The sequence below is a fragment of the Temnothorax nylanderi genome, unplaced genomic scaffold, assembly GCF_030848795.1.
Source record: "Temnothorax nylanderi isolate EJ_2023f unplaced genomic scaffold, tnyl_v1.0 TNYL_tig0660_pilon, whole genome shotgun sequence".
NCBI lineage: Eukaryota > Metazoa > Arthropoda > Insecta > Hymenoptera > Formicidae > Temnothorax > Temnothorax nylanderi.
Window position 1 is genome coordinate 68,559 of NW_027249722.1, and position 20,107 is coordinate 88,665.

A 20,107-nucleotide genomic window follows, 5' to 3' on the forward strand; every position below is an offset into this window, starting at 1 on the left:
AAAAATAAAATTATTTTTATCAAGTTCAAAGAGGCATATATACATTTAGAAGAAAAGTATATGCTTCAGTCATTTTAAAATCAATTTTAATTTGCGGAATAAAATTATTATTTATTTGTCATCTCTGAGAAACCAAAACTTTTTATTTAAACTCTTACATCACAAAACTAATTGCATGCTTGTTTGATTTTAAAAGATTTTATTTGTTAATCTTAAATAAACTTTTTACAGATCAAATTATCAGGCGTCTTTGACATCGAGATATTGATGATGTCAGATACCTTGGATAAAATGAATAAGTTATTAGGGCCGGAGCATCGCTTAAGCGGGAAGGGCCTATACGTGCAAAATAAAAATCCAACGCTTCTGGTGATCGAGGATCTCGCGCCTCTCGGCTTTCGCATGGCCGATCGTCTGTCTGGTCTTGACCTAGCTCATACCATATTGGCGCTTGACGGACTAGCCAGGTTTCACGCAGCTTCTGTAGCCATATGCGAGAAGGTAAATCACTACGCGTGACTCACTTGTAATGTCTCACTGCGATTATCACGAATTCAGGTCAGTGGCACGAAACCATGGACCATACAAGGTGAAAATTTCCATGTTAATATTCCCTGAATGATATAAGTAATATATTAATATGGAAAGTCATTTTGTATTGCATGCTAGGAGACTTCTTGCACTATATTATACGAAAATTGCACTATATTAAACACATTATACATAGTCGTCGGAAATATTTAAAAGTTTTATATAATAAACATTAATATATTTTAAAGCTACGAGACATTAATTAATTGCTTCAAATACTATCAAGAGATAAGTTTGAAACTTGTAAAGCTTTAGAACAATGTGCTTAACACTTTAGATCCCATAGAGAAGTAATTTCTAATTAATATTTTAAAAAGGTACGAATTTTGTTTTAATACCGTGTAGGTACAAACATGTTGCCCAACTTTATACTAAATTCTTTTTTGGCGTAAAGCTGAAATAAAGACATATATATATAACTTTATACTAAATTGAATTTTCTTGTTGCATAAATGTATAGTGGCGGGCAAAGTTTTTACGTTTTATAATCACAGACATCACAGACGCGCGTTATACGCGCGCGCTATTTATTTTTAATATTTTACTGTTACTATTAACTTTACACTATTAACCACACAACTGTCAAAATATGCCATGACAGCTGCAAATGAAGTAAGCGCAGCGAGAGAATCAATCGGCATCGCGGAAAAGCGACAATAATATTTCGATAGATTCGAGTATCGATGACATGCTCTTTTTAGAAGAGGAAGAAAACATATATTATCAGAAATTTTATAATTTGTGCCATATTAATTATAATTAGCTTTGCACTTTAATAATATCTAATTTGTGCATTTCACCGTTTTAATTTATGTAGAATAAAATATCATACATTCAACACCTTTTGTTTAAAAAAAAATGAAAAATTATATTTCTCATATAATAAATTCTAATTCAGAATAAATTTAGATGCAGTTGATAAAATATATACAAAATAAAATATCCGTCTTTCGGAAGAGACGTTAAACCGTTGGTCCAAAGGAAATGATAATAGTAGGGAAAATGATAATAGTAGGGAAAATAATTGGATAGGGTTGGGTACGTCCCTTGAAAAACGCCTCTCCCCTCTTGAATTGGATAGAATAGGATAGGGTTGGGTACGTCCCTTGAAAAACGCCTCTCCCCCTTGAATTGGATAGAATTGGATAGGGTTGGGTACGTCCCTTTAAAAAAACGCCCTTTAAAACCCCTTGGGGTATATAAAGTATATATCTTTATCCTTTTATATACAAAATAAAATATATTTACAATAAAGTTACAAATCTTTTGCAGATATATTAAAGCCACAAATCTTATACTGTATTTATATAATTTATAGTTGTATGCTATTTATTGTATTTCCCCATAGGGTTTACAAGGCGTTTTTTGCGAGGAACGTACCCAAACCTCTTACAATTAGTTAATAATTATTAATATAAACCCACTCCCCATGGCCATCTTCCTCTTCTTCCTCCTTCGCTTCCGCAACGGCCCCATCCTTGGTCCTTCCTCCCTCCCGTCACCGCTTTTCCCTATTTAGCCCACTCTCTCTTCTTGCCCATCTCCTCATCATCTGAGCTCATGAGTAGCTTCTCCTCCATCCTGCTTGCAATTTCATCTTCCTCCGATCTCCCTATACTCCTATGTCTTCTCCCTTCCATTTTCTCCTCTCTCTCCTCTCTCTCTTTATCTCTCCTTTCCACCGACTTATCCTCATGAATCTTCACCCCTATACTGTTCCCTGCCTTTCTCCTCGCCTCTAACACCCGCCACTTCTCCTCCTCGTCTCCCAGCTTCACCAATATCGTCATCCAGGTTCCTCTCTGTCCCACCACTATCACCTCTCTCACCGTCACCCTCACCTTTAACCCTTCCGCAAATAGCTCCTTTACTTTCTTCCAATTCGACTCTTTGCCTTCCCATTTCTCCTTCTCGACCCTCACAATTACGTTCCTTTTCCTTAGCTCATCCTCGTTCCTTTCGCCCATCCCCGCCCACCATTTCTTCTTCTCAGCCCCTCTCTCGTCGCAATCCTCCCTCTTCCTTTTGCCTCCGCTTTGCTCCATTCTTTCCACCTTTCTCTCCAATCTCCTTACTTTCTCCTCAAGCTCCTCTATCCTCTCCTCCTTCCTTTTATCAACCTCTATCTTCTCCTTCAACAGCTTCCTTACCTTCTCCTCAAGCTCCTCTATCCTCTCCTCCTTCCTCCTATCAACCTCTTTCTTCTCCTTCGACTGCTTCCTTATTTTCTCCTCCACAATCCTTTCCACCGCCTCTGCTATTACTTTCCCCTCATATTCCATCCTGGATAATCTGTAAAAAAAAGTTCCTTATTCACCTCCTCTTTATTCCACTTTCCTCCTCCTCCTCTCTCTCCCTACCTCCTCCCCCTCCTCCCTCTCCATTCGCCTCTTCCTTCTTCTAAATCCTCCGGCTCCCCTTTTCCTCCCCCTCTTTCCCCTTTTTATATAATTTATACTAGTTTCAAAGTTTTTAATAGCATGAATAAAAAACTTGCACATTGCTTCCTCATAGTTTTTAAATGTGCAAGTAGAAACTTGTACATTGCTTCCTCATAGTTTTTAAGTGTGCAAGTGGAAACTTGTACATTGCTTTCTCATAGTTTTTAAGTGTGCAAGTAGAAACTTGTTTAAGTGAGCAAGTAGAAACTTGCACATTGCTTCCTTATAGTTTTTAAGTGTGCAAGTAGAAACCTGCACATTGCTTCCTCTATAAGGAAGCCTGTTTTTTTATGCATAATTATTAGCATAGATATTTATTAATTTGGCTTCCTCATAGAGGAAGCAATGTGCAGGTTTCTACTTGCACACTTAAAAACTATAAGGAAGCAATGTGCAAGTTTCTACTTGCTCACTTAAACAAGTTTCTACTTGCACACTTTTTTTTATGGATAGAGTATCATTAAAAATACTTACACATTTTTTAAGCAGAAATCGGTAACCCTCTCACCGATTCTCGCAAAATTCAAAACAACCTTCTTTTAATAATACTCTATATAAAATTACATGTACATCTTATACACTTTTTAAGCAGAAATCGGTAATCCCTTCACCGATCCTCGCCAAATTCACTAACAATCTTCTTTTAATGATACTCTATCCATCAAATAACTTAGGGTAGACCGAGGCGAATCGGATCAATATAAGTTTTAAGACAGTTTTTGTTTGTGTTTTTTTTTTAAACGAGCTATTTTATCGTGCTAATTAGTAATCCGATTCGCCTCGGTCTACCCTATATATTTTTTAGGCAGAAATCGGTAACCCTTTCACCAATCTTCGCGAAATTCAAAACAACCTTCCTTTAATGATACGTTCTATATATAAGATTACATGTATAACTTGTACACTTTTTAGGCAAAAATCGGTAACCCCTTCAACGATCATTGCCAAATTCAACACCAACCTACCTTTAATGATACTCTATCCATAAAAAAAATTAAGCTCGATATCTTAAAATTTGCGGAAATTAGGGCAATCATATAGATTTTTTTAGATAAAAATCGGTAACCCCTTCATTATTAGCAATTTTTATTAATTCTATTATATTCTTCAGTTTTTTCTACCTCTATTTTATATATAATTCTTTAAAATTTGGTTAATCAGTTCTTGAGTTATAGAAATTTTGGTAAGTTTGGCTGTTTTTTTAAACAGAAATCGGTAACCCCTTTATTATTAGCAATTTTTATTAATTCTATTATATTCTTCAGTTTTTTTTACCCCTATTTCATATATAATTCGTTAAGATTTGGTTGATTAGTTCTGGAGTTATAGAAATTTCGGTAAATTTGGCACATACACACACACATACACACATACACACATACACACACACATACATACATAGACATTTTTTAAAATTGCAATTTTTCGACGTTTTATAACATTCTGAACACATTCTGAAAAACAAAAAAAAATTTTTTTTTTTACGAAAACACTTTTTTGCGATAAATGATGCATTTAATACTCAAATAAATTAATAGTAATAACTAGTCATAAAAGATTCATAAGAGCTCGAACAGATATGTGTTAAAATAAGGAAAAATTATTATGTCCATGAACGATTGTTACGTAACTGGATCCATCCAAGATAAAAATGTCCTAAACCTCTGATGCTACAGATATGTACACTGTAATAATGCGTGCGGCATAATGGTTACCGTAAATCGCAGCGATTTTGTATGGTCGAATGGGAGTTCGAAACTACACGGCGAATGATCCAGCAAAAATGCCTGGCGGAGAATAACGCACCGTTTTAACCAAAGTCCAATATCCTTTATTATCCTTTATTACAGCACGTGCCTCGGTGTTTAGCCAAGAAAACAATTTGAAAAAGTATCTTTCATGAAAAAAAGACTACAATTTACTCAAAAACCTACCTATATCAAATTAAATCTGGCTATGAGAGCCAACGCGGTTATTTATGCGGTGATAAATCGAAATTTATTTATTAATTCTTCTTACATCTTCGTCCGAACGTTTCGACTCCGCATTGAGCCATCATCAGCGGCAAAACAAATAAATACAATTTAATAATTCTCACGATTTCCGTTACGCTATGGATGAGAGCTTCAAGACTGGAAAGAGTGGAAAGTCGAAAAGCCGATCTGCTCGTACCGTGTTGACGTATGGTTGGAATGTAATGTCACAATTAAGTGATCAGAAGGACGCAAGTATGAGAATTGATATCGTGGTCATTTTTAAATCCATTGTTCAGCAATGCGACTAAGACGACACATAAGCATAAAGTCCAAGACTATTTATATTTATGTGTCGTCTTAGTCGCATTGCTGAACAATGGATTTAAAAATGACCACGATATTAATTCTCATACTTGCGTTCTCCTGATCACTTGACTATGACGTATCACATTCCAACCATACGTCAAGACGTTACGAGCAGACGAGCAGATCGGCTTTCCGACGTTCCAGTCCCGAAGCACTCATTCATAGCGTAACGGAGATTGTGAGAATTATATTAAATTGTATTTGTTATGCCGCTGATGATGGCTTAATGCGGAGCCGAAACGTTCGGACGAAGATGTAAGAAAAACTAATAAATAAAATTTGATTTATCACGCATAAATAACCGCGTTGACTCTCAGATTTAATTTTTAATGTTTATTATCGAGAGTCCTAATTATTTGATTTAATGTATCAAATTATTCTCTTACAATTAGTACCTAAAGAAAATCGACTTTTCCTCGACTAAAATATCGCATATATCAAATACCTTCGAAACTAAACCAATTAAAAAAGAAAAGCTTTAAGCTTTTAGCTTAAATGGATATGTATGTGTCTAATTATAAGCAGTAAGTCCTTCTACATTTACGAAATCGTAATTTGTAATTTATATTGAAATTTACATTAAGAAATTGTAACAAATAGTCCTCCTCGTAACTATCTTTAAGAAAAAATGTTCTCTAAATTTGTTAAGAAATCACATGTTATTGAAATTAATGTCGTAGATTTTTTTCTATAGCCTCATGTATACATATAACGTTCCAAATTTCCAGTCCACACTACAAACTTATTTACTAAATTTAATAATTAATTGAATACATATCAATGTTCTTTGATAAAAATATTTTAATAACTAGGAACCAAAGCAAAAAGAGATGTATACGAAAGGAATATTTAACGATCAGTACCCGCTAGAACTAAGAAATTTTTTCGTTATGAGTTGTAAAGCTTTAGCAGATGAGGTTGCAAATTGGCCAGGAATGAAAAAGTAAGATTTACATGCATATTACAACGTAATATTTATTAATCTAATTCTTAATGTTTAAGATAACATAAATAAACATAATAAGCAGAAACTGGCAAATAGGGAAGACCGGGGCTAAACAGTCCGTTTTTTTTCGGTGCCGATTTTTAACAACAAAATAAATAATTGTAGTTAAATGTGGTATACCACTGTAAAGAGTGAACCTTTAGCTACAAAATTTATATAGGAAATTTTCGTCTACGTCGCTTTGTTTAACCAGTATAGAGCAAAAACGACAACGGTGGAAAAATTGAAATCTCAAAAATGCCGGGGTATAACAGTCTGCACTGCATTTTCAATACATATACGTACCTACATCTAATTCTAAAAAATAATAGGATACATGCAATAATTGTTTTTTAAGAGAAAAATATAAAAAATTATTTAAAATTGTTATGCGAAACATTATTAAAAAATAGTTACGAGGGTTCCTCTTTCCGCAGAAGTCACTCGCCCGACTTGTTTCACTCCTCGACGTCCGATGATTCTATTCGGTGTCTGAACGGTTGTAATTCCCGTCTCATCCATATTCCATATGCAGTGAGCCCGAAAATGCCTTGGAAATGCACCCGGACTGCTTACTGACCGATTAGCCCCAAACACAAGTTTCAGGTTTGATCGCCCACGAAATATTAGACATCAACGATAATGAAAAAACTACACTGGATTCGTGTTCAGCATGCATTACTCTTTATAATCACGTACCTCGAGATTTGGAGAGCAAATATTATTGCAGATATTACAAAATTTCCACGCGCAGAAAATGTAACTTTCACCTTTCGAAAACACGTTTGCCCTCGTAAAAATCATAACACGGCAGGTAACCTGCCGAAACTCCGTTGGTCACATGGGTACTATAAGCAGCGTTTACAATGTTAATAGCGAGTTCGCACAATATACAGGTTCCGAGATATTTGATTAGACGTATTTACCCCGTAGACGTTTTAGCCCCGGTCTCCCCTATAATATAGAAACACAAATTGTTGTTAAAAATAACAGTACTCTCCACTGCCGGGTACAACCGAGGGGAAGCGGGGGGGGACGCGCGCCCGCGGGGGAACGCCATAAGAGATGGGCGAGGGGGGCGAGGGGGGAGCATGGGGTGGGGATGGGCGAGGGGGGGTGAAGGGTGGACAGGTGCAAGGGGTAACAGGGGGGGTGAGGGGGACAGGTGTGCGGGGGGGAATTTCCCCTGTAACTGGACAAACATTCCCCTGGAACTGGACAAAGGTGTATCGCCGTCCAATCAGATCCAGGGGGGTGAGGGGGACAGGTGTGCGGGGGGAATTTCCCCTGTAACTGGACAAACATTCCCCTGGAACTGGACAAAGGTGTATCGCCGTCCAATCAGATCGCGGGACGAAGACTCGAGGCGGTCCAATCAGAAGCGAGTACGCACCGCAGTGTTGCCACCTTGCGGTAACCTGAAAGACGTAAATTCCCTAGGCGGGTGATGGGGAATTTCGCGCCGCAGGGTTGCCACCGGGGGTGGGGGGGATCGTCGTTCCCGGACGCTCCGAGAGGGCGCTCGGATCGGCGTTATCGACCGCGTTATCGACCGCGAGCGGAAATCCGCCCCGATTCGCGCGTCATCGCGAATAATGTTATCATCGCGCGCGTTCGAACACGTCCAAACTCGTTGCAACTTGTTCAAGGTCGCTCTTCTCGACCTCCCCGCGCGGTGGGATTGGTGAGCGCGCGAAAACACGTTTGAACGTGTTCAAGGCCGTTCTTTTCGCGGGTCCCGATAACCGTTCTTTGTTCTTGTTCGTCTCGGGTCGAAAGTAGTTTCGATCCTTCCCTACGCATCGTAGATGACGCAATCGCGGCGATCGTGGAGTAAGCGGAGTCGGGGGACCTAGGGAGCGCGGGATCGTATCGAGATAGATACGGAAAAGAAAGAGAGAGAACACATATATGAGATATCCGCGTACGAGCGGTAGTTTTTTATTTTGAAAAATAAAATATGTATTTACATACGTCGATACTCGTTTACATTGTTTCTGTGTGTATATATAAATATGTAAACGTGTGTCGTGACGTTCAGGATTTGAAACAAAGCGCGGTAATCTCACAGTCGACGATCTTGTTAGGATCGAAAAACTCGCTTTTCAGTATCGCAGTCTTGGCCGAAGTTCCCGTCTTAATCGCGTTGGCGGCTATCTCCTGATAGCGCGAATACTTCGCGTCGACTTCCTCGATGACCGCGCTCAGCGCCGAGACGATGCGATCGACGCAAAATTGGAAATCGTACAGCGAGAGCAGGGTGGGGAGCGACATTGCCAGACGAGCCGCGTTGGGTAGTTCCATACGCAAGATCGACAGGTTGTTGATCAATCCGAATCGCAGCGTCAGATCTCCGATCGATATCGGCGAGGGGGGGCGGGTTCCATCGACGAGGTTGGATCGCAGACACGCCAATATGTCGTGTTTGCGCTCGAGTAGTCCTTTCCACATATCGAGCGTCAGAGAGATCTCCTTGCCTTGCTTATCTCCCAGGGCGATATCCACGTACGAAGGTGCGGGTATACCGTACCACGGTGACTTAACCGTGACACCGATGGCCAAGTATTTGTAGCCAGTCGTCGTCAGCGGATAACGGGTCGCCAGGATGCGCACCGCAGGCGCGACGACGGGGTTGCGAACGTCGTTGGAGGGGTGAGAGCTGGAACGCGACTCCCGATGATGATGCTGATGATGATCATCCGTCGAGTCGATCCTTCGTCTTTTGCCGTTGTCGTTCACCTCCGAATCCGTCTCGCGAGGGGAAAGATCCCTCAGCGCGGGTCGATCGGCCAACGTCGAGAACATTTCGCACGCGCGTTGCAGTATCGTTCGTTTCTGATTTCTGTTTCGACGCGTCGTATTCAGCTGACGAGGCGATACTGATGCTTTGGCGGGAACACATCGGTATAAGTAGAAAAGTTCTCACTTATATCGCGCGATGTGCGGTGTGGTGCGGGGATTTGCGCAGTCCTCTACTTCCTTCGGCGGACACGGCGATCGTAAAGCTGAACGCCGCCGCCGCCGTCGTCGTCGTCGTCCGAATCGCTCGCCGGTGACGTTAAATCGCCGACGCGTACGATTCGATCGAGAAGATCGCGCAACTGCTGCAACAGTTCGGTCTTAGGGCAGACGATATTCAGCATCCGTAGATCGAATTTACCGGCGGCCGTGACGGTTTTCGTAAATTCGTTGAATCTGTAGAACTGCGTCCGAGTGGTGAAGTACAGATTGCCGTCGACGTATCGGAAGATCGACGTCACGCCGGTCGGTATTCCGGAAAACGTCGCCTCGAGAGGCGTACGTCTGACGACTTTCTTCGTACATTCGTCTATCTCGCCCACCGAGTTACCGTTGTACATCACGAAGGAACGGCCTCTATGGGTGTTTACCGCTCCGTTGAGTTTCGCATCTGCGGGAAATCCGAGTTCTCGCAAGGTCTTCGGCCAATTCGGCCTCAGAGAAAATTCCGGATATTGAACCATGTATACCAAATTATCTACGAACACCATGAGATCACCGGATGGAGACTGATAGGCGGCAGCTATGCGCGTGTAATTGTCGTGAAGAAAGCTCATGTGATTCGACAGGGCTAACGGTCCATTGTACGTCCTGCCGTCCAGATCGATCGACCAAACGTAACGCCCGTACGAAATGTACATTCGATTTTCCAAAATCAATATCGCGTTTACGCGACCAAGGGCGCACAGGTCCGGCGATGGTTGCGGCGGCCGTGACCGCGGTGGCGGCGGTGGCGGCGGCGGCGGCGGCGGCGTCTGTGAGGGCGCGTTCGTCCGTTTTTCACCGTACAAACGTTGAATGTCGAGAATGTCGAATCTGTCGAGCTTAACCGGATACTGCTTGTCGGGCGAGTACGCGAACATCACCGAGGTCTTGCGCTTATTGTGCCCCAATCCGAGAGAGTGACCGATCTCGTGCGTCAGCGTGAAATGCAGGGAAAACGTATTCGGGGAATTTTTACCGACGTGAATATGCCACGGCTCGTCACCGTCGACGTGCACCTCGGAGACGAATCCCGCTTCGTTCGTCGGGAGATACGCGTGGGCCAGCACGTTACCGGGACCGTCGAATTTGGCCGAGCAATTTGGGCCGTTTACGTTGATATTCGTGTTACCGTGACGTCGGGTTCGCCAAGATATTATAATGTCAGGATTCGTTTCGGAGCGTTCGAACGTCAACGCCGAATGTTGCGACCACAGGTCGAACGCGGCCCGCGCGGTATTCAGCTCCTCTTTGGCGGCTACGTAAAAATCCCACGTCAGGTGAGTCCTCGGCCATTTCGATAGACTCGCCGCCGTTCCGTGCTTCAAGATATCTTGGAAACCACATCGCGGTTTACGCATAAATTGCAGCGTTTCGTCGTCGAGCGTTCCATCGCCGGGCAGACCGTAGTATCGTTGAAATTCCTCGATGGCGTTACGAAGAACGTCGTTTCGTCTCTGAGCCGGAAACGCGTCCACATCTTCGGTCAGATATCCGTATTTCCGCAGGTAATCGATCGTATGTGCGTAATTCTCATCCGTGGGATTGACGCACCTCGCGGCGATAAAACACGCGGTTAACGCGATTACGCGCGAGAGCCACATCGTCGAGGGCGAGAGAGAGCGAGAGAAACGGCGGAACTGCGATAACGGCGTTTCGCGATATGAGCGCGATCGCGACGCGCGGCTCACGCGGTGACGCTCGTTGCCGATAGCGCGGACAGGTGGCGGCGGGGTCTCGCGGTGGAAAAAATGCGTCGATTTCGGCGGATGAGTCCGTTTTGATAAAAAAAATTGCATTTTTTCCTCTGTGCAAAGTTTCTAAAAATAGTTTTTTTTATTGCACAATATCCTGCTTTTTTATGGACGATGACGATGCGTCGCGATACGAGCGACTTACATGGGCATGCTCGCTACCGATAGCGCGGACAGGTGGTGGCGGGGGTCTCGGGGTGGAAGAAATGCGTCGACGATTCCGGCGGATGAGTCGGTTTGATTAGAAAAATGCATCTCTTCCTGTGTGCAAAAGGTCAATTTTTTACATAGTTTTAATTACATACGCAATATCCTTTATGATTGCACATCCCTTCTTTGATTCCGCATCCTTCTTCGATAGCGTATCCTCGATGTATATAAGGACTCGAGGCTAGACTCGGGTGTAGTTCGTTCACAGTTTTTCGAGCTAGTGACGTGAAATATTCCTAAGAACACGTAATGGACAAAATATCCAAACTGAAAGGAGTGTGCGAATTGGCGCAAATCCAGGCAACGTCCGTAGCTAGGGCTACGGACGACTTACACGAGGCGGTGCTGCAGCTGCAGCATCGCCTTAGAAATATCGTCGATGGAGCGCCGCCCTGTCTGCAAGTCACGATCCGCGTCGACGAGGACGCACGGATGTTCGATCGAATGTGAGTATGCAAATGTAAAATTATAATGTCATCATATATTCATTTATATATTTATTTGTTTATTTATAAATTCACTTATATATTCAGTTATATATTTATTTATAAATTCACTTATATATATTCATTTATATATAATTATTAATAATATGTATTTTTTGTGAAGAGGACTCATCGGAGCGGTGTTAAAAAAATCCAGGAACCACATGCGTTTGTACGCTGCGAGGATTCGCAGCATGTATCGGACGCGGCGCGACTCGATTCATCGACGAAGCGTCCCGATACGTGCTGCGACGGCAACGCTGACAACGACAACGAAGACAACAACGACGACGACGACGACGACGAGGAGATGAGAGCGGTCGCGGCAATATTGATATCAACTTGATTGACGTCGACTTCGAGGACGACGTCGTCGAGGGCTGGCCCTCCGTTTCTAACAAGATATAATATGTAAAAAAATAAAAAATAGTAAATAAGTAGTATATAATATAACATAATATAACATAATATAATATAACATATATACTATAATATAACATAATATAATATAACATAATATACTATAATATAATAATATAACATAATATAATATAATATAAAGGGGTTAGCTCTCTTCATAATAAATTGGATAAAATTATATTGTTATGTATATAATTATATCAAACAATAAAGATTTTAATGTCATTTATATATTATAGATAGAAAAAGATTATGTTACAACACCATATGTCAAATATCCTTTCTTTGGTTTCTTCTACTCCTATTTTATATTTCTTTTTAATTCGGTTGAATAAAGCAAACTTTATACGCAATCAAAGATTCATATACGAATTTAGAAATAAGTAGTATATATATACAGAATAAATATAATATTGGATGAATATAATATTAAATAAAGATAAATACGTGTGAACAGCAACGAGATTAGACGCTCCCGCCGCCGATATCGCGCTTCCGCTCGACGCTCCCGACTCCGCGCTCATTGACAGTTTCGCGCGCTCGGCGTTATCGTTGCCGTTCTTCTTCTTCGGAGTTCGACGCTCTCGATCGCTTACGCATCACGCTCGTCGCTCGCGCGCTCGACGCTATCGCGCTCGGCGTTATCGAGTACGATTATACGTATGGTGTATGTATGCGAATAATGAATAACTTTCCTCGTTGATTTTACATCAGTTTTTTTATTGAATAAAATACAGATAGATAGATTTTTTTATTGAATAAAATATAGATAGATCTTTTTGTTAATGATTACAATATATACATATATAGACGGATGGATACACATTTATATTTGATCCGTGGAGTCGATGCTGGAGAGACACTCGCGTCGCTCGTTTCCACCAGTCGCGCAACTTCATCACGTTCTCCATCGCGCAGCACCGTTGATGGCGTCCGCAGCGAAACGTGCGATCGGCGCGAAGAAACTCCAGCCGATCGATGTCTTCGTACTCGGCGTCGATGGTCTCGATCGTCGCGTCGACGTCGCCGAGAATCTCCTCCAGCCACCTCTTCTTCTCGAGGCCTTTCACGTATATTCGCGCGCCGGGCGTCTCTTCTTCCTCGCCCAGGTCGTCGCACACCGCGCGTCGAATAATCGACCTGGCTAAACGATAGTCCACGTCCCCGTCTTTCCAACGGAGGACCGTGATGGTTCGCCATCAGCCAGTTGGCCCTTGCTTTTTCGGCGTTCGTGAGCAGGTCCCACTTCATCGGCGCGCGAAACACGTGATGCGCGAGTTCGCGCGTCTCGCTTCGGAGCACGGCTACCTCCTTCGCGACGAATCTGTCGCTCACCACGAATCCCTGCAGGTCGACGAAGATCGTCGTCGCCGCTGCGGCCATCGAGTCGGTGCGCGTCGAACAATTCACGCTCAAACTGCTCGTTCTTAACGGGATCTGAGGAACGATCGAAGGATCCCCCGTCTTATATATATCTCCCGTTTCCGGGGTGTGGTATCCTACAATCGCCATTTTCCGCTAGATGATTTTGCGCACCACATTGGTCAGCGGACCGTACTCGATGACGCGGATCGTGAACGATGAGACAAAAGGCGGTGGTCTTCGGCCGGACGTTTTCCTTGCATTCGAATTCGATGCGCACGTCCACGGTGGCGCTCTTCACCGCTTCGTTCTGGCGGGAACAATCGATCACCACGAGCGGCGCTACTCGCGCGAAGTCGCGCGGGGAAAAGAGCGCGTCGTCGCGACTGTCCCCGTAGTACGCTCCTCGAAATTTTCGCGTACATCTCGTACAGCACGGCGAACTTGTCGCTTTCGAAATCCGCGTTCACGTCGTCGTAGGGATAGAATTCCGAGTTGAGATACAATTTCACGTTGGCGAGCGCCGCAATGATCGAACCTCGAGGAGTCCTCCGTGAATTCCGTTTCGCCGTCCGGTCTGCAGCGCGAATATGGACGTATCGCGGCTTCTCCAAACTGCGGCGCGGCTTTCACGGCCCACGAATGCTGGTCGTGCTCTGCAGCAGAGGAAATTCGTACAGGTCCCAAGAGCGAAAGCCCAACGCTCAGGAAATCGTCCGCTCTCCAACCGTTCGCAAAAGCGACAATTTAGTGACGTCGTTTAACGCCACGTGCGGCATACGCCATTGCACCTTCAGTAGCGTAATTTTAGGATCCTTGGTGGGATCTCTCGGCACGGTTTTTTTCGGATCTACGACGCAGTTGACGTCGTTCCGAGCGCGTATCAGGATAAGTTCGTGTCGCGCGTTATCACCACGCGTCTGTAGTCCTCGCAGAAACCCAAAAGAATATTCAAAGGTACGCAAAAGTTGAATTGATGGGACGCGTCGTTCAGATTCGATTCGTTCGTCGGATAACTCCATCCGGCGTTCTGCAGTCTCCTGGCTCGTTCGGCGGTCAGCGACGCGTAGTTCTTTATCGTGCTGGTTATGCCGACGTTTCTACACCGGTCGATCTCCACGCCGTCGAGTTCGTATCGAATCTCGTTCGAACATAAACGCCACGCAGTTGTGACCAATTTCGCGTATTGCCTTTGAGCATCCGTCGCTTCCGACGTCGTCGCGCTCGCGCCGTCGTCATAGAGTCGTCCCTCGACGTACAGAAAACTGTCGCACGGCAGCGTATACAGATCCTGTTGCTGTATGGGTATCGTATCTCGTCGTTGTGCCCGAAAGTCGTGTTCACGTACGGGTTATACGTGTGAGTCTCGATTCCGACGATGCGCTAGTCGAAGATCGGCTCACCGCCGATACTCAGGATGTCGGCCATGGTCTTTCCTTTCGAAGTAGAAACGACGCGTTTCTCCACGGCGAGACCCAGCGATCGTAGGAAACCCTAACGTTGGCGTTGCTGAGAACGGCTCTCTTTCCTCCTCGACCGCCACCACCGCCACCTTCTTCTCTTCCTTACGCTTTCGATTACGTCGTAGAACGGACTAGCTCGCTCGTTTCGTACAATCCGCGCTCGATCCGTTCAGAACGAGCATCCCTCTCGCTCTCTCTTCTTCACGTCGCGGAGATACGCGCGCACACACACACACTAACTGCGGCGACGACGTACGTGCAGTCTAATCGTTATCTCCTCGCCGCGAAAGTCGATCAATCGATCGTTCTGATCCACGATTCGCACCGTGATATCGGTGACGTTTCGCGCGACGATCGGGAGGTAAATGATCTGCGTCGGAGTCTCCGGACAGTTTATATCCCGGTGGAACTTTCGGCGCGAATTCGTGTATCGCGTGCACCGAGCGTCCGTTGCTGTACGCTCCCGTGGTGATGCTGCATTCGATGCGAATTATGTTCACGCTCATGACGTCAACGGGGCCGTTGGAAACGTACCATTTGTCGGTTTTTAGGATACGATCGCGCGGAGAAACCCAAAAGAGAACCGATGTTGTTTCGGTTTTGTAAAATTCACTCTGTAGACGCACTTTATCTCGCTCCTCATGGTATTCTCGTTGGCGCGAAGAGCGAGTACCGTTCTATCGCCGCCGTCATCGTCGTCGTTCTTGTCGTCGTTGTCCCCGTATATGCCATAACCGTCGTCGTCGTCGTCGTCTTCGTCCCCGTATATGCGATAAGCGTCGTCGTCTATCGTCGTCGTCGTCCTTCTCTCGTTCGTTTATTTTCTTTTACCCGTCCAGCGCCATCGGCCTGCAGTTGTTCTCTCTTCTCTTTCTCTTTTCTCTCTCTCGCGGGCGCGACGTTCGCGATGAAGAAGAGCGGCGCGCAAATATCTGCTCACAGCTCGCAGCTCGTACGACCCTTCCGGAACGACGATCTTCCGGTCGTCCTCGCGAAGTAGAATCGATTGTTCGCCGGGTAACGTTCGGTATCGAATTGTACGTCTCAAAAGTCGCCAAACCCAGCTCGTACTCGCAGTCGCTCAGATCCAAAGCGGGAAAGTGACTCGCCGTGAGAACGCTGCTGGTTCCGGTTAACGTGAGCGTCAGCGACATCGCGAGGAGAACGTCGATCGTTCGCCACCGCTCCCCCAATCGATCTCGCGAAGAAATCGCAGGCACAGCTGTCCGCAGATTCTCTGCTCGAACGTCTGGAACGCGCGACGATTGTACGTCACGATCGCGCTCTCGCCGCCACCGCCGAGATATCGCGCGAGATCCCTCGGCGGACGGAGATTTCCGAACGCGTCGAAGTAGATCGCCGCGTTCCCTTTCTTCGCGTAAGCGACCCATGCGTGCCCGGACCCGCCGCGTCGTCGAGATTCAACGATGCCGCACTCCGCGTGTCGCACCCTCGTCGGCAGAGCGTCGCGCTATGAACACCCCACGGAAGAACGGTATCGCGTAGGCGACGCGCCGATCGATCGAGCTGCTCGTTCGTCGTGACGCCGTACGGCGGCAGATCCGACGTCGCCGCTAGCGTCGCCTTCTTCCGCGAAATTTTTTTTTTTTTTCGGCGATTCTCCTCGCGCCACCTCCGCGCTTCTTATACGGCGTGAGGTACAGCCCGCGACCCTCCATCGCGCGATTGTGTCGCTGCAGTTCCTCGAGTTCCCGTCGCGCCGCTTTGCCGGCGCTCACCGCCTTGGCCACGCCGGCCGCGCCACCGATCAAGGAACCGAGCGCACCCAACATCGGTAGAAAGGCAAGAAGCCGCCGCGTTTCGCCGTCGGAAGTATCCTCCGCCTCTTCCTCCTCGTCTTCGCGTTTCTCCCCGTTCCTTTCCTCTTTCTTCCTTTTTTTCCTTTCCATACCATGCCCAGTTTAGTCTTCGCTTTCATAGCCGCCCATACGGCCGCCGCGGCGGTCTCTCACTGACCGCCGAGTCCTTCGCGGTGACGCGCTCGCGCGCCCTCTCGGCGAGCAGTCGATCGGCGACGTGTCGTTCGGCGAGCTCGCCGCTTCGCGAGTACGCTATGTCGTGCTCGCGACACGCCGCGTCCAATGGATTGATGCCTTTGTCGCCGCGCGCTAGTCTCTTCGCTAGACGCGTACCGGGTCCGCAAAACTGATAGCCGGGTATATGCAGCTCGAAGGGAAGAGCGTTTATCGCGCGATCGAGTAGACCGGCGCCGCGCATTCGGTCGCGGTTGCGGGAGGGTTTTTTTCTTCTTCTCAATTCGAACGGAACGGTTTCGACGACTCACCGTTCAGAGCGATGCGCGCGGTTTGCACTCGTAGCAGTCCTCTGACGAGCGGCGGTGGACCCGTCTATGTGCGTTCGCTGCCACGGACGATTGTAATGTTCCATACACGAGCGATATCTCTGCACCTCGGGATCCGCTTTTATATTGTTCGGGCAAACGGTCCCACAGCAGTTGCACGGATTTCTCAAATTTACGCAACAGAACGATCTTCGGAACGAATTCCAGCTCCTCGGCCGTTAGATCGAGATATCGCGCTTGTCCGTCAGTAGGATGGGAAACATCTCGATCACCGACGCGCGCGCGAACGATTCGTTGCTTTTTGAGATCGAATTTCTACGGATACGACGACGCGCTCGCGCTACTTATACTTTGCGCGAAGCGTCTGCGCAGGCGCGACGAAACGAAACGACGTCCGTGCTGCCCTCCCCGCCCCGTCGCTCGGGCGCGTGTCGTCGCGCGAACGAAGCGCGCGCTTGCGGAAAAGACCGAGAGAGAGAGCGAAAGAGAGAGGGGCGCAATGCGCATTCGTGCGACAGTCGGTGACGATAGGAGTCCGAATGTGGATCGCAAAACGCAGGCAGGGCTCGGGCGCGAACCGAGGGATGGAAACGGAGAATCGCGCAGACACGGTCCCTCTCTTGCCGAACGTCGTACGCTGCATCATCTGCGGTCCCTCTAACTGCGGTAAGACGAACGTTCTGGTGAGTCTGCTGGAAACAATGCGCACGGTCTTCGTTTCGAGAACGTATACGTGTACTCGAAATCTCTGCAACAACCGAAGTATCGATATCTCGAACGATTGTTCGAGCCTATGGAGGAGGATCAGCTATCGCGCGTTCTCCGACAATCGCGACGTCGTTCCACCCGACGAGGCGCTTCCCGACTCGGTCTTCGTCTTCGACGACGTGGCCTTGCGACAAGCAGGACAGAATGAGGGAGTACTTTTCTATGGGTCGACATTCGAATATCGATTGCTTCTATCTCTGTCAGACGTACGCCAAAATACCGAACATCTCGTGCGCGATAACGCAAATCTGTTGATCCTGTTCAGGCAGGGACGGCACCAATCTGCGGCCACGTGTACGACGATCACGTGAACATCGACATGTCGTTACGACGAGTTTCGCGCCTTCTGTCGCGAGTGTTGGCGACGCACCTACGGTTTCGCCGTGATAGACAAGGACAGCGCGTTTGCGAGGCGGACGGTACAGACGGGGGTTCCACGGACTTCGCCGGCTGTAGAGCCGATCAGTGCGCTTCGCCGAACGACGCGAGTATGAGCTCGATCGCGGAAGAGAGGACCGCGCGAGAGATAGCCAAACGCGCGCCTCGATTCGCAGGAAGTACGCCGCTCTCAGGGTCGGAAAAATGGATGAGCGAGATCGCTCTGGAAAAGAGGTACGAGACCCCATCGTCAAACCTCTGAAACGGCTCGCCGATGACGCGGCACCGCAGGGGTAAAGGACCGGGAGGATTGACCGACGACGACGACGACGGCCGCTTTACGCTCGCGAGAAAGATGAAAACGACGAAGAGAGCGAAGAAGGATAGTGACTACGGCGGCGACGACGACGACGACGATGCAGGCGCCGACCTGGAGCGCGATTACGGGGAGGACGACGCCGTATTCACGCCAATAAGGACAACGACGACCGCGGGAAAAAAAGGAGAGTCGCGTCCAGCACGGTTGAGTTCGGCTCCGCGCGACGACTATCGCGAGCTCCACGCCGATCCACGCCGATTCGGTCCGGTTTTTACCCAGAGAACACGAGATCGTCTCGGAGACTACGACTCCACCCCCCGCGCTAGAGACGTCCGTCAGGGAGTCTTTGAGCACGGTGGAAGGTCGCGACGCTCTGAATAGCCAACTAGGACCGTTAGGGCGGGAGTACGTGGGCGCTCTTCTGAGCGGCGACAGTAAAAAGGAGATCGACCACGTCTACGGAGTGTATCTCGGCGAGCACGGCACGATGCTGGGTAACAAGCGATTTGACGTGGCCCCGGATGACTCCGTGATCATCGACGGTGTACGGTACAAGGGCACGCGCGGTCTGTACGAGTTGATCTTCATGCGAATTCCCAACGCTCGCGTCTACACGGAGAAGGACAAACGAACGTACAGGAGTATACTTTTCGCCACCAGCGCTCACAAACGCGGTCGCAGCGCCGGCATGCCCGTCAAGGGTAACAGGGGACACAAGTACACAAAATAATAGCGCCGCTCGTACACCCGTCTCACACAGTTGGGACTACGAAGGGCGCCGGTACTACCGTCGGCCATGCGACTGACCGACAACGCGATCGATTACGTTCACTGGACGATCCCAACGAGCTGGTCGATCGACTTCGGACTGCTAGACGCTTCTCGTCGGGCCGGCAACAACGCTCACGACAACGAAATTCTGTCGATAATCGAGGAACTTCGCGAGGCCGGTTTCGTCGTAATTGATCGGTCGCGTCGATCGCGACGGCAGTACGTATCGCGCGCTCCCAGCGCCTCCCCCGCGCGCGCGCGATGTCCGTGAACAAATTCGGTATGTCTCTGACAAATCGGAGCAACGGGGCGGAAATCGACGGTGCGTCCACGTGCGATTACGGCTCCTCGATCGAAATCCCTGCGTAACTACACGCGCAACAACGCGCTCTTTATGAGCGAGGTTCTACGACGCGAGGAGCGCGCAAGATACGGCGGGAGCGCGCCGGAGATCGACACCGACGCGACGAACAAGGAGCTACGTCGAGGACGCGA

General features: G+C 47.1%; 2 protein-coding genes across 5 annotated transcripts in view; one reads left to right on the plus strand and one right to left on the minus strand.

Moving 5' to 3' along the window:
- The window catches only part of LOC139784680 (uncharacterized), a 34,755-nt gene extending 27,432 nt beyond the window's left edge, over window positions 1-7,323 (plus strand). Inside the window, exons 3-5 of one of the 4 annotated variants that reach the window (XM_071723873.1) lie at window positions 232-501; window positions 6,187-6,317; window positions 6,797-7,321. In XM_071723873.1, the coding sequence (XP_071579974.1) occupies window positions 232-501; window positions 6,187-6,317; window positions 6,797-6,938 (543 nt within the window). In that variant the 3' untranslated portion in view covers window positions 6,939-7,321. Of the gene's footprint in view, window positions 1-231; window positions 502-6,186; window positions 6,318-6,796 lie in introns of all 4 variants that reach the window. The other 3 variants (XM_071723872.1, XM_071723870.1, XM_071723871.1) reach the window with 3 other exon arrangements.
- A 2,008-nt stretch (window positions 7,324-9,331) lies between these two features.
- LOC139784684 (stromelysin-1-like) lies at window positions 9,332-10,963 on the minus strand. The gene has a single exon (XM_071723878.1). It carries the CDS (start codon window positions 10,961-10,963, stop codon window positions 9,332-9,334), a length of 1,632 nt encoding a protein of 543 aa, XP_071579979.1.
- Window positions 10,964-20,107: the final 9,144 nt, after the last annotated feature.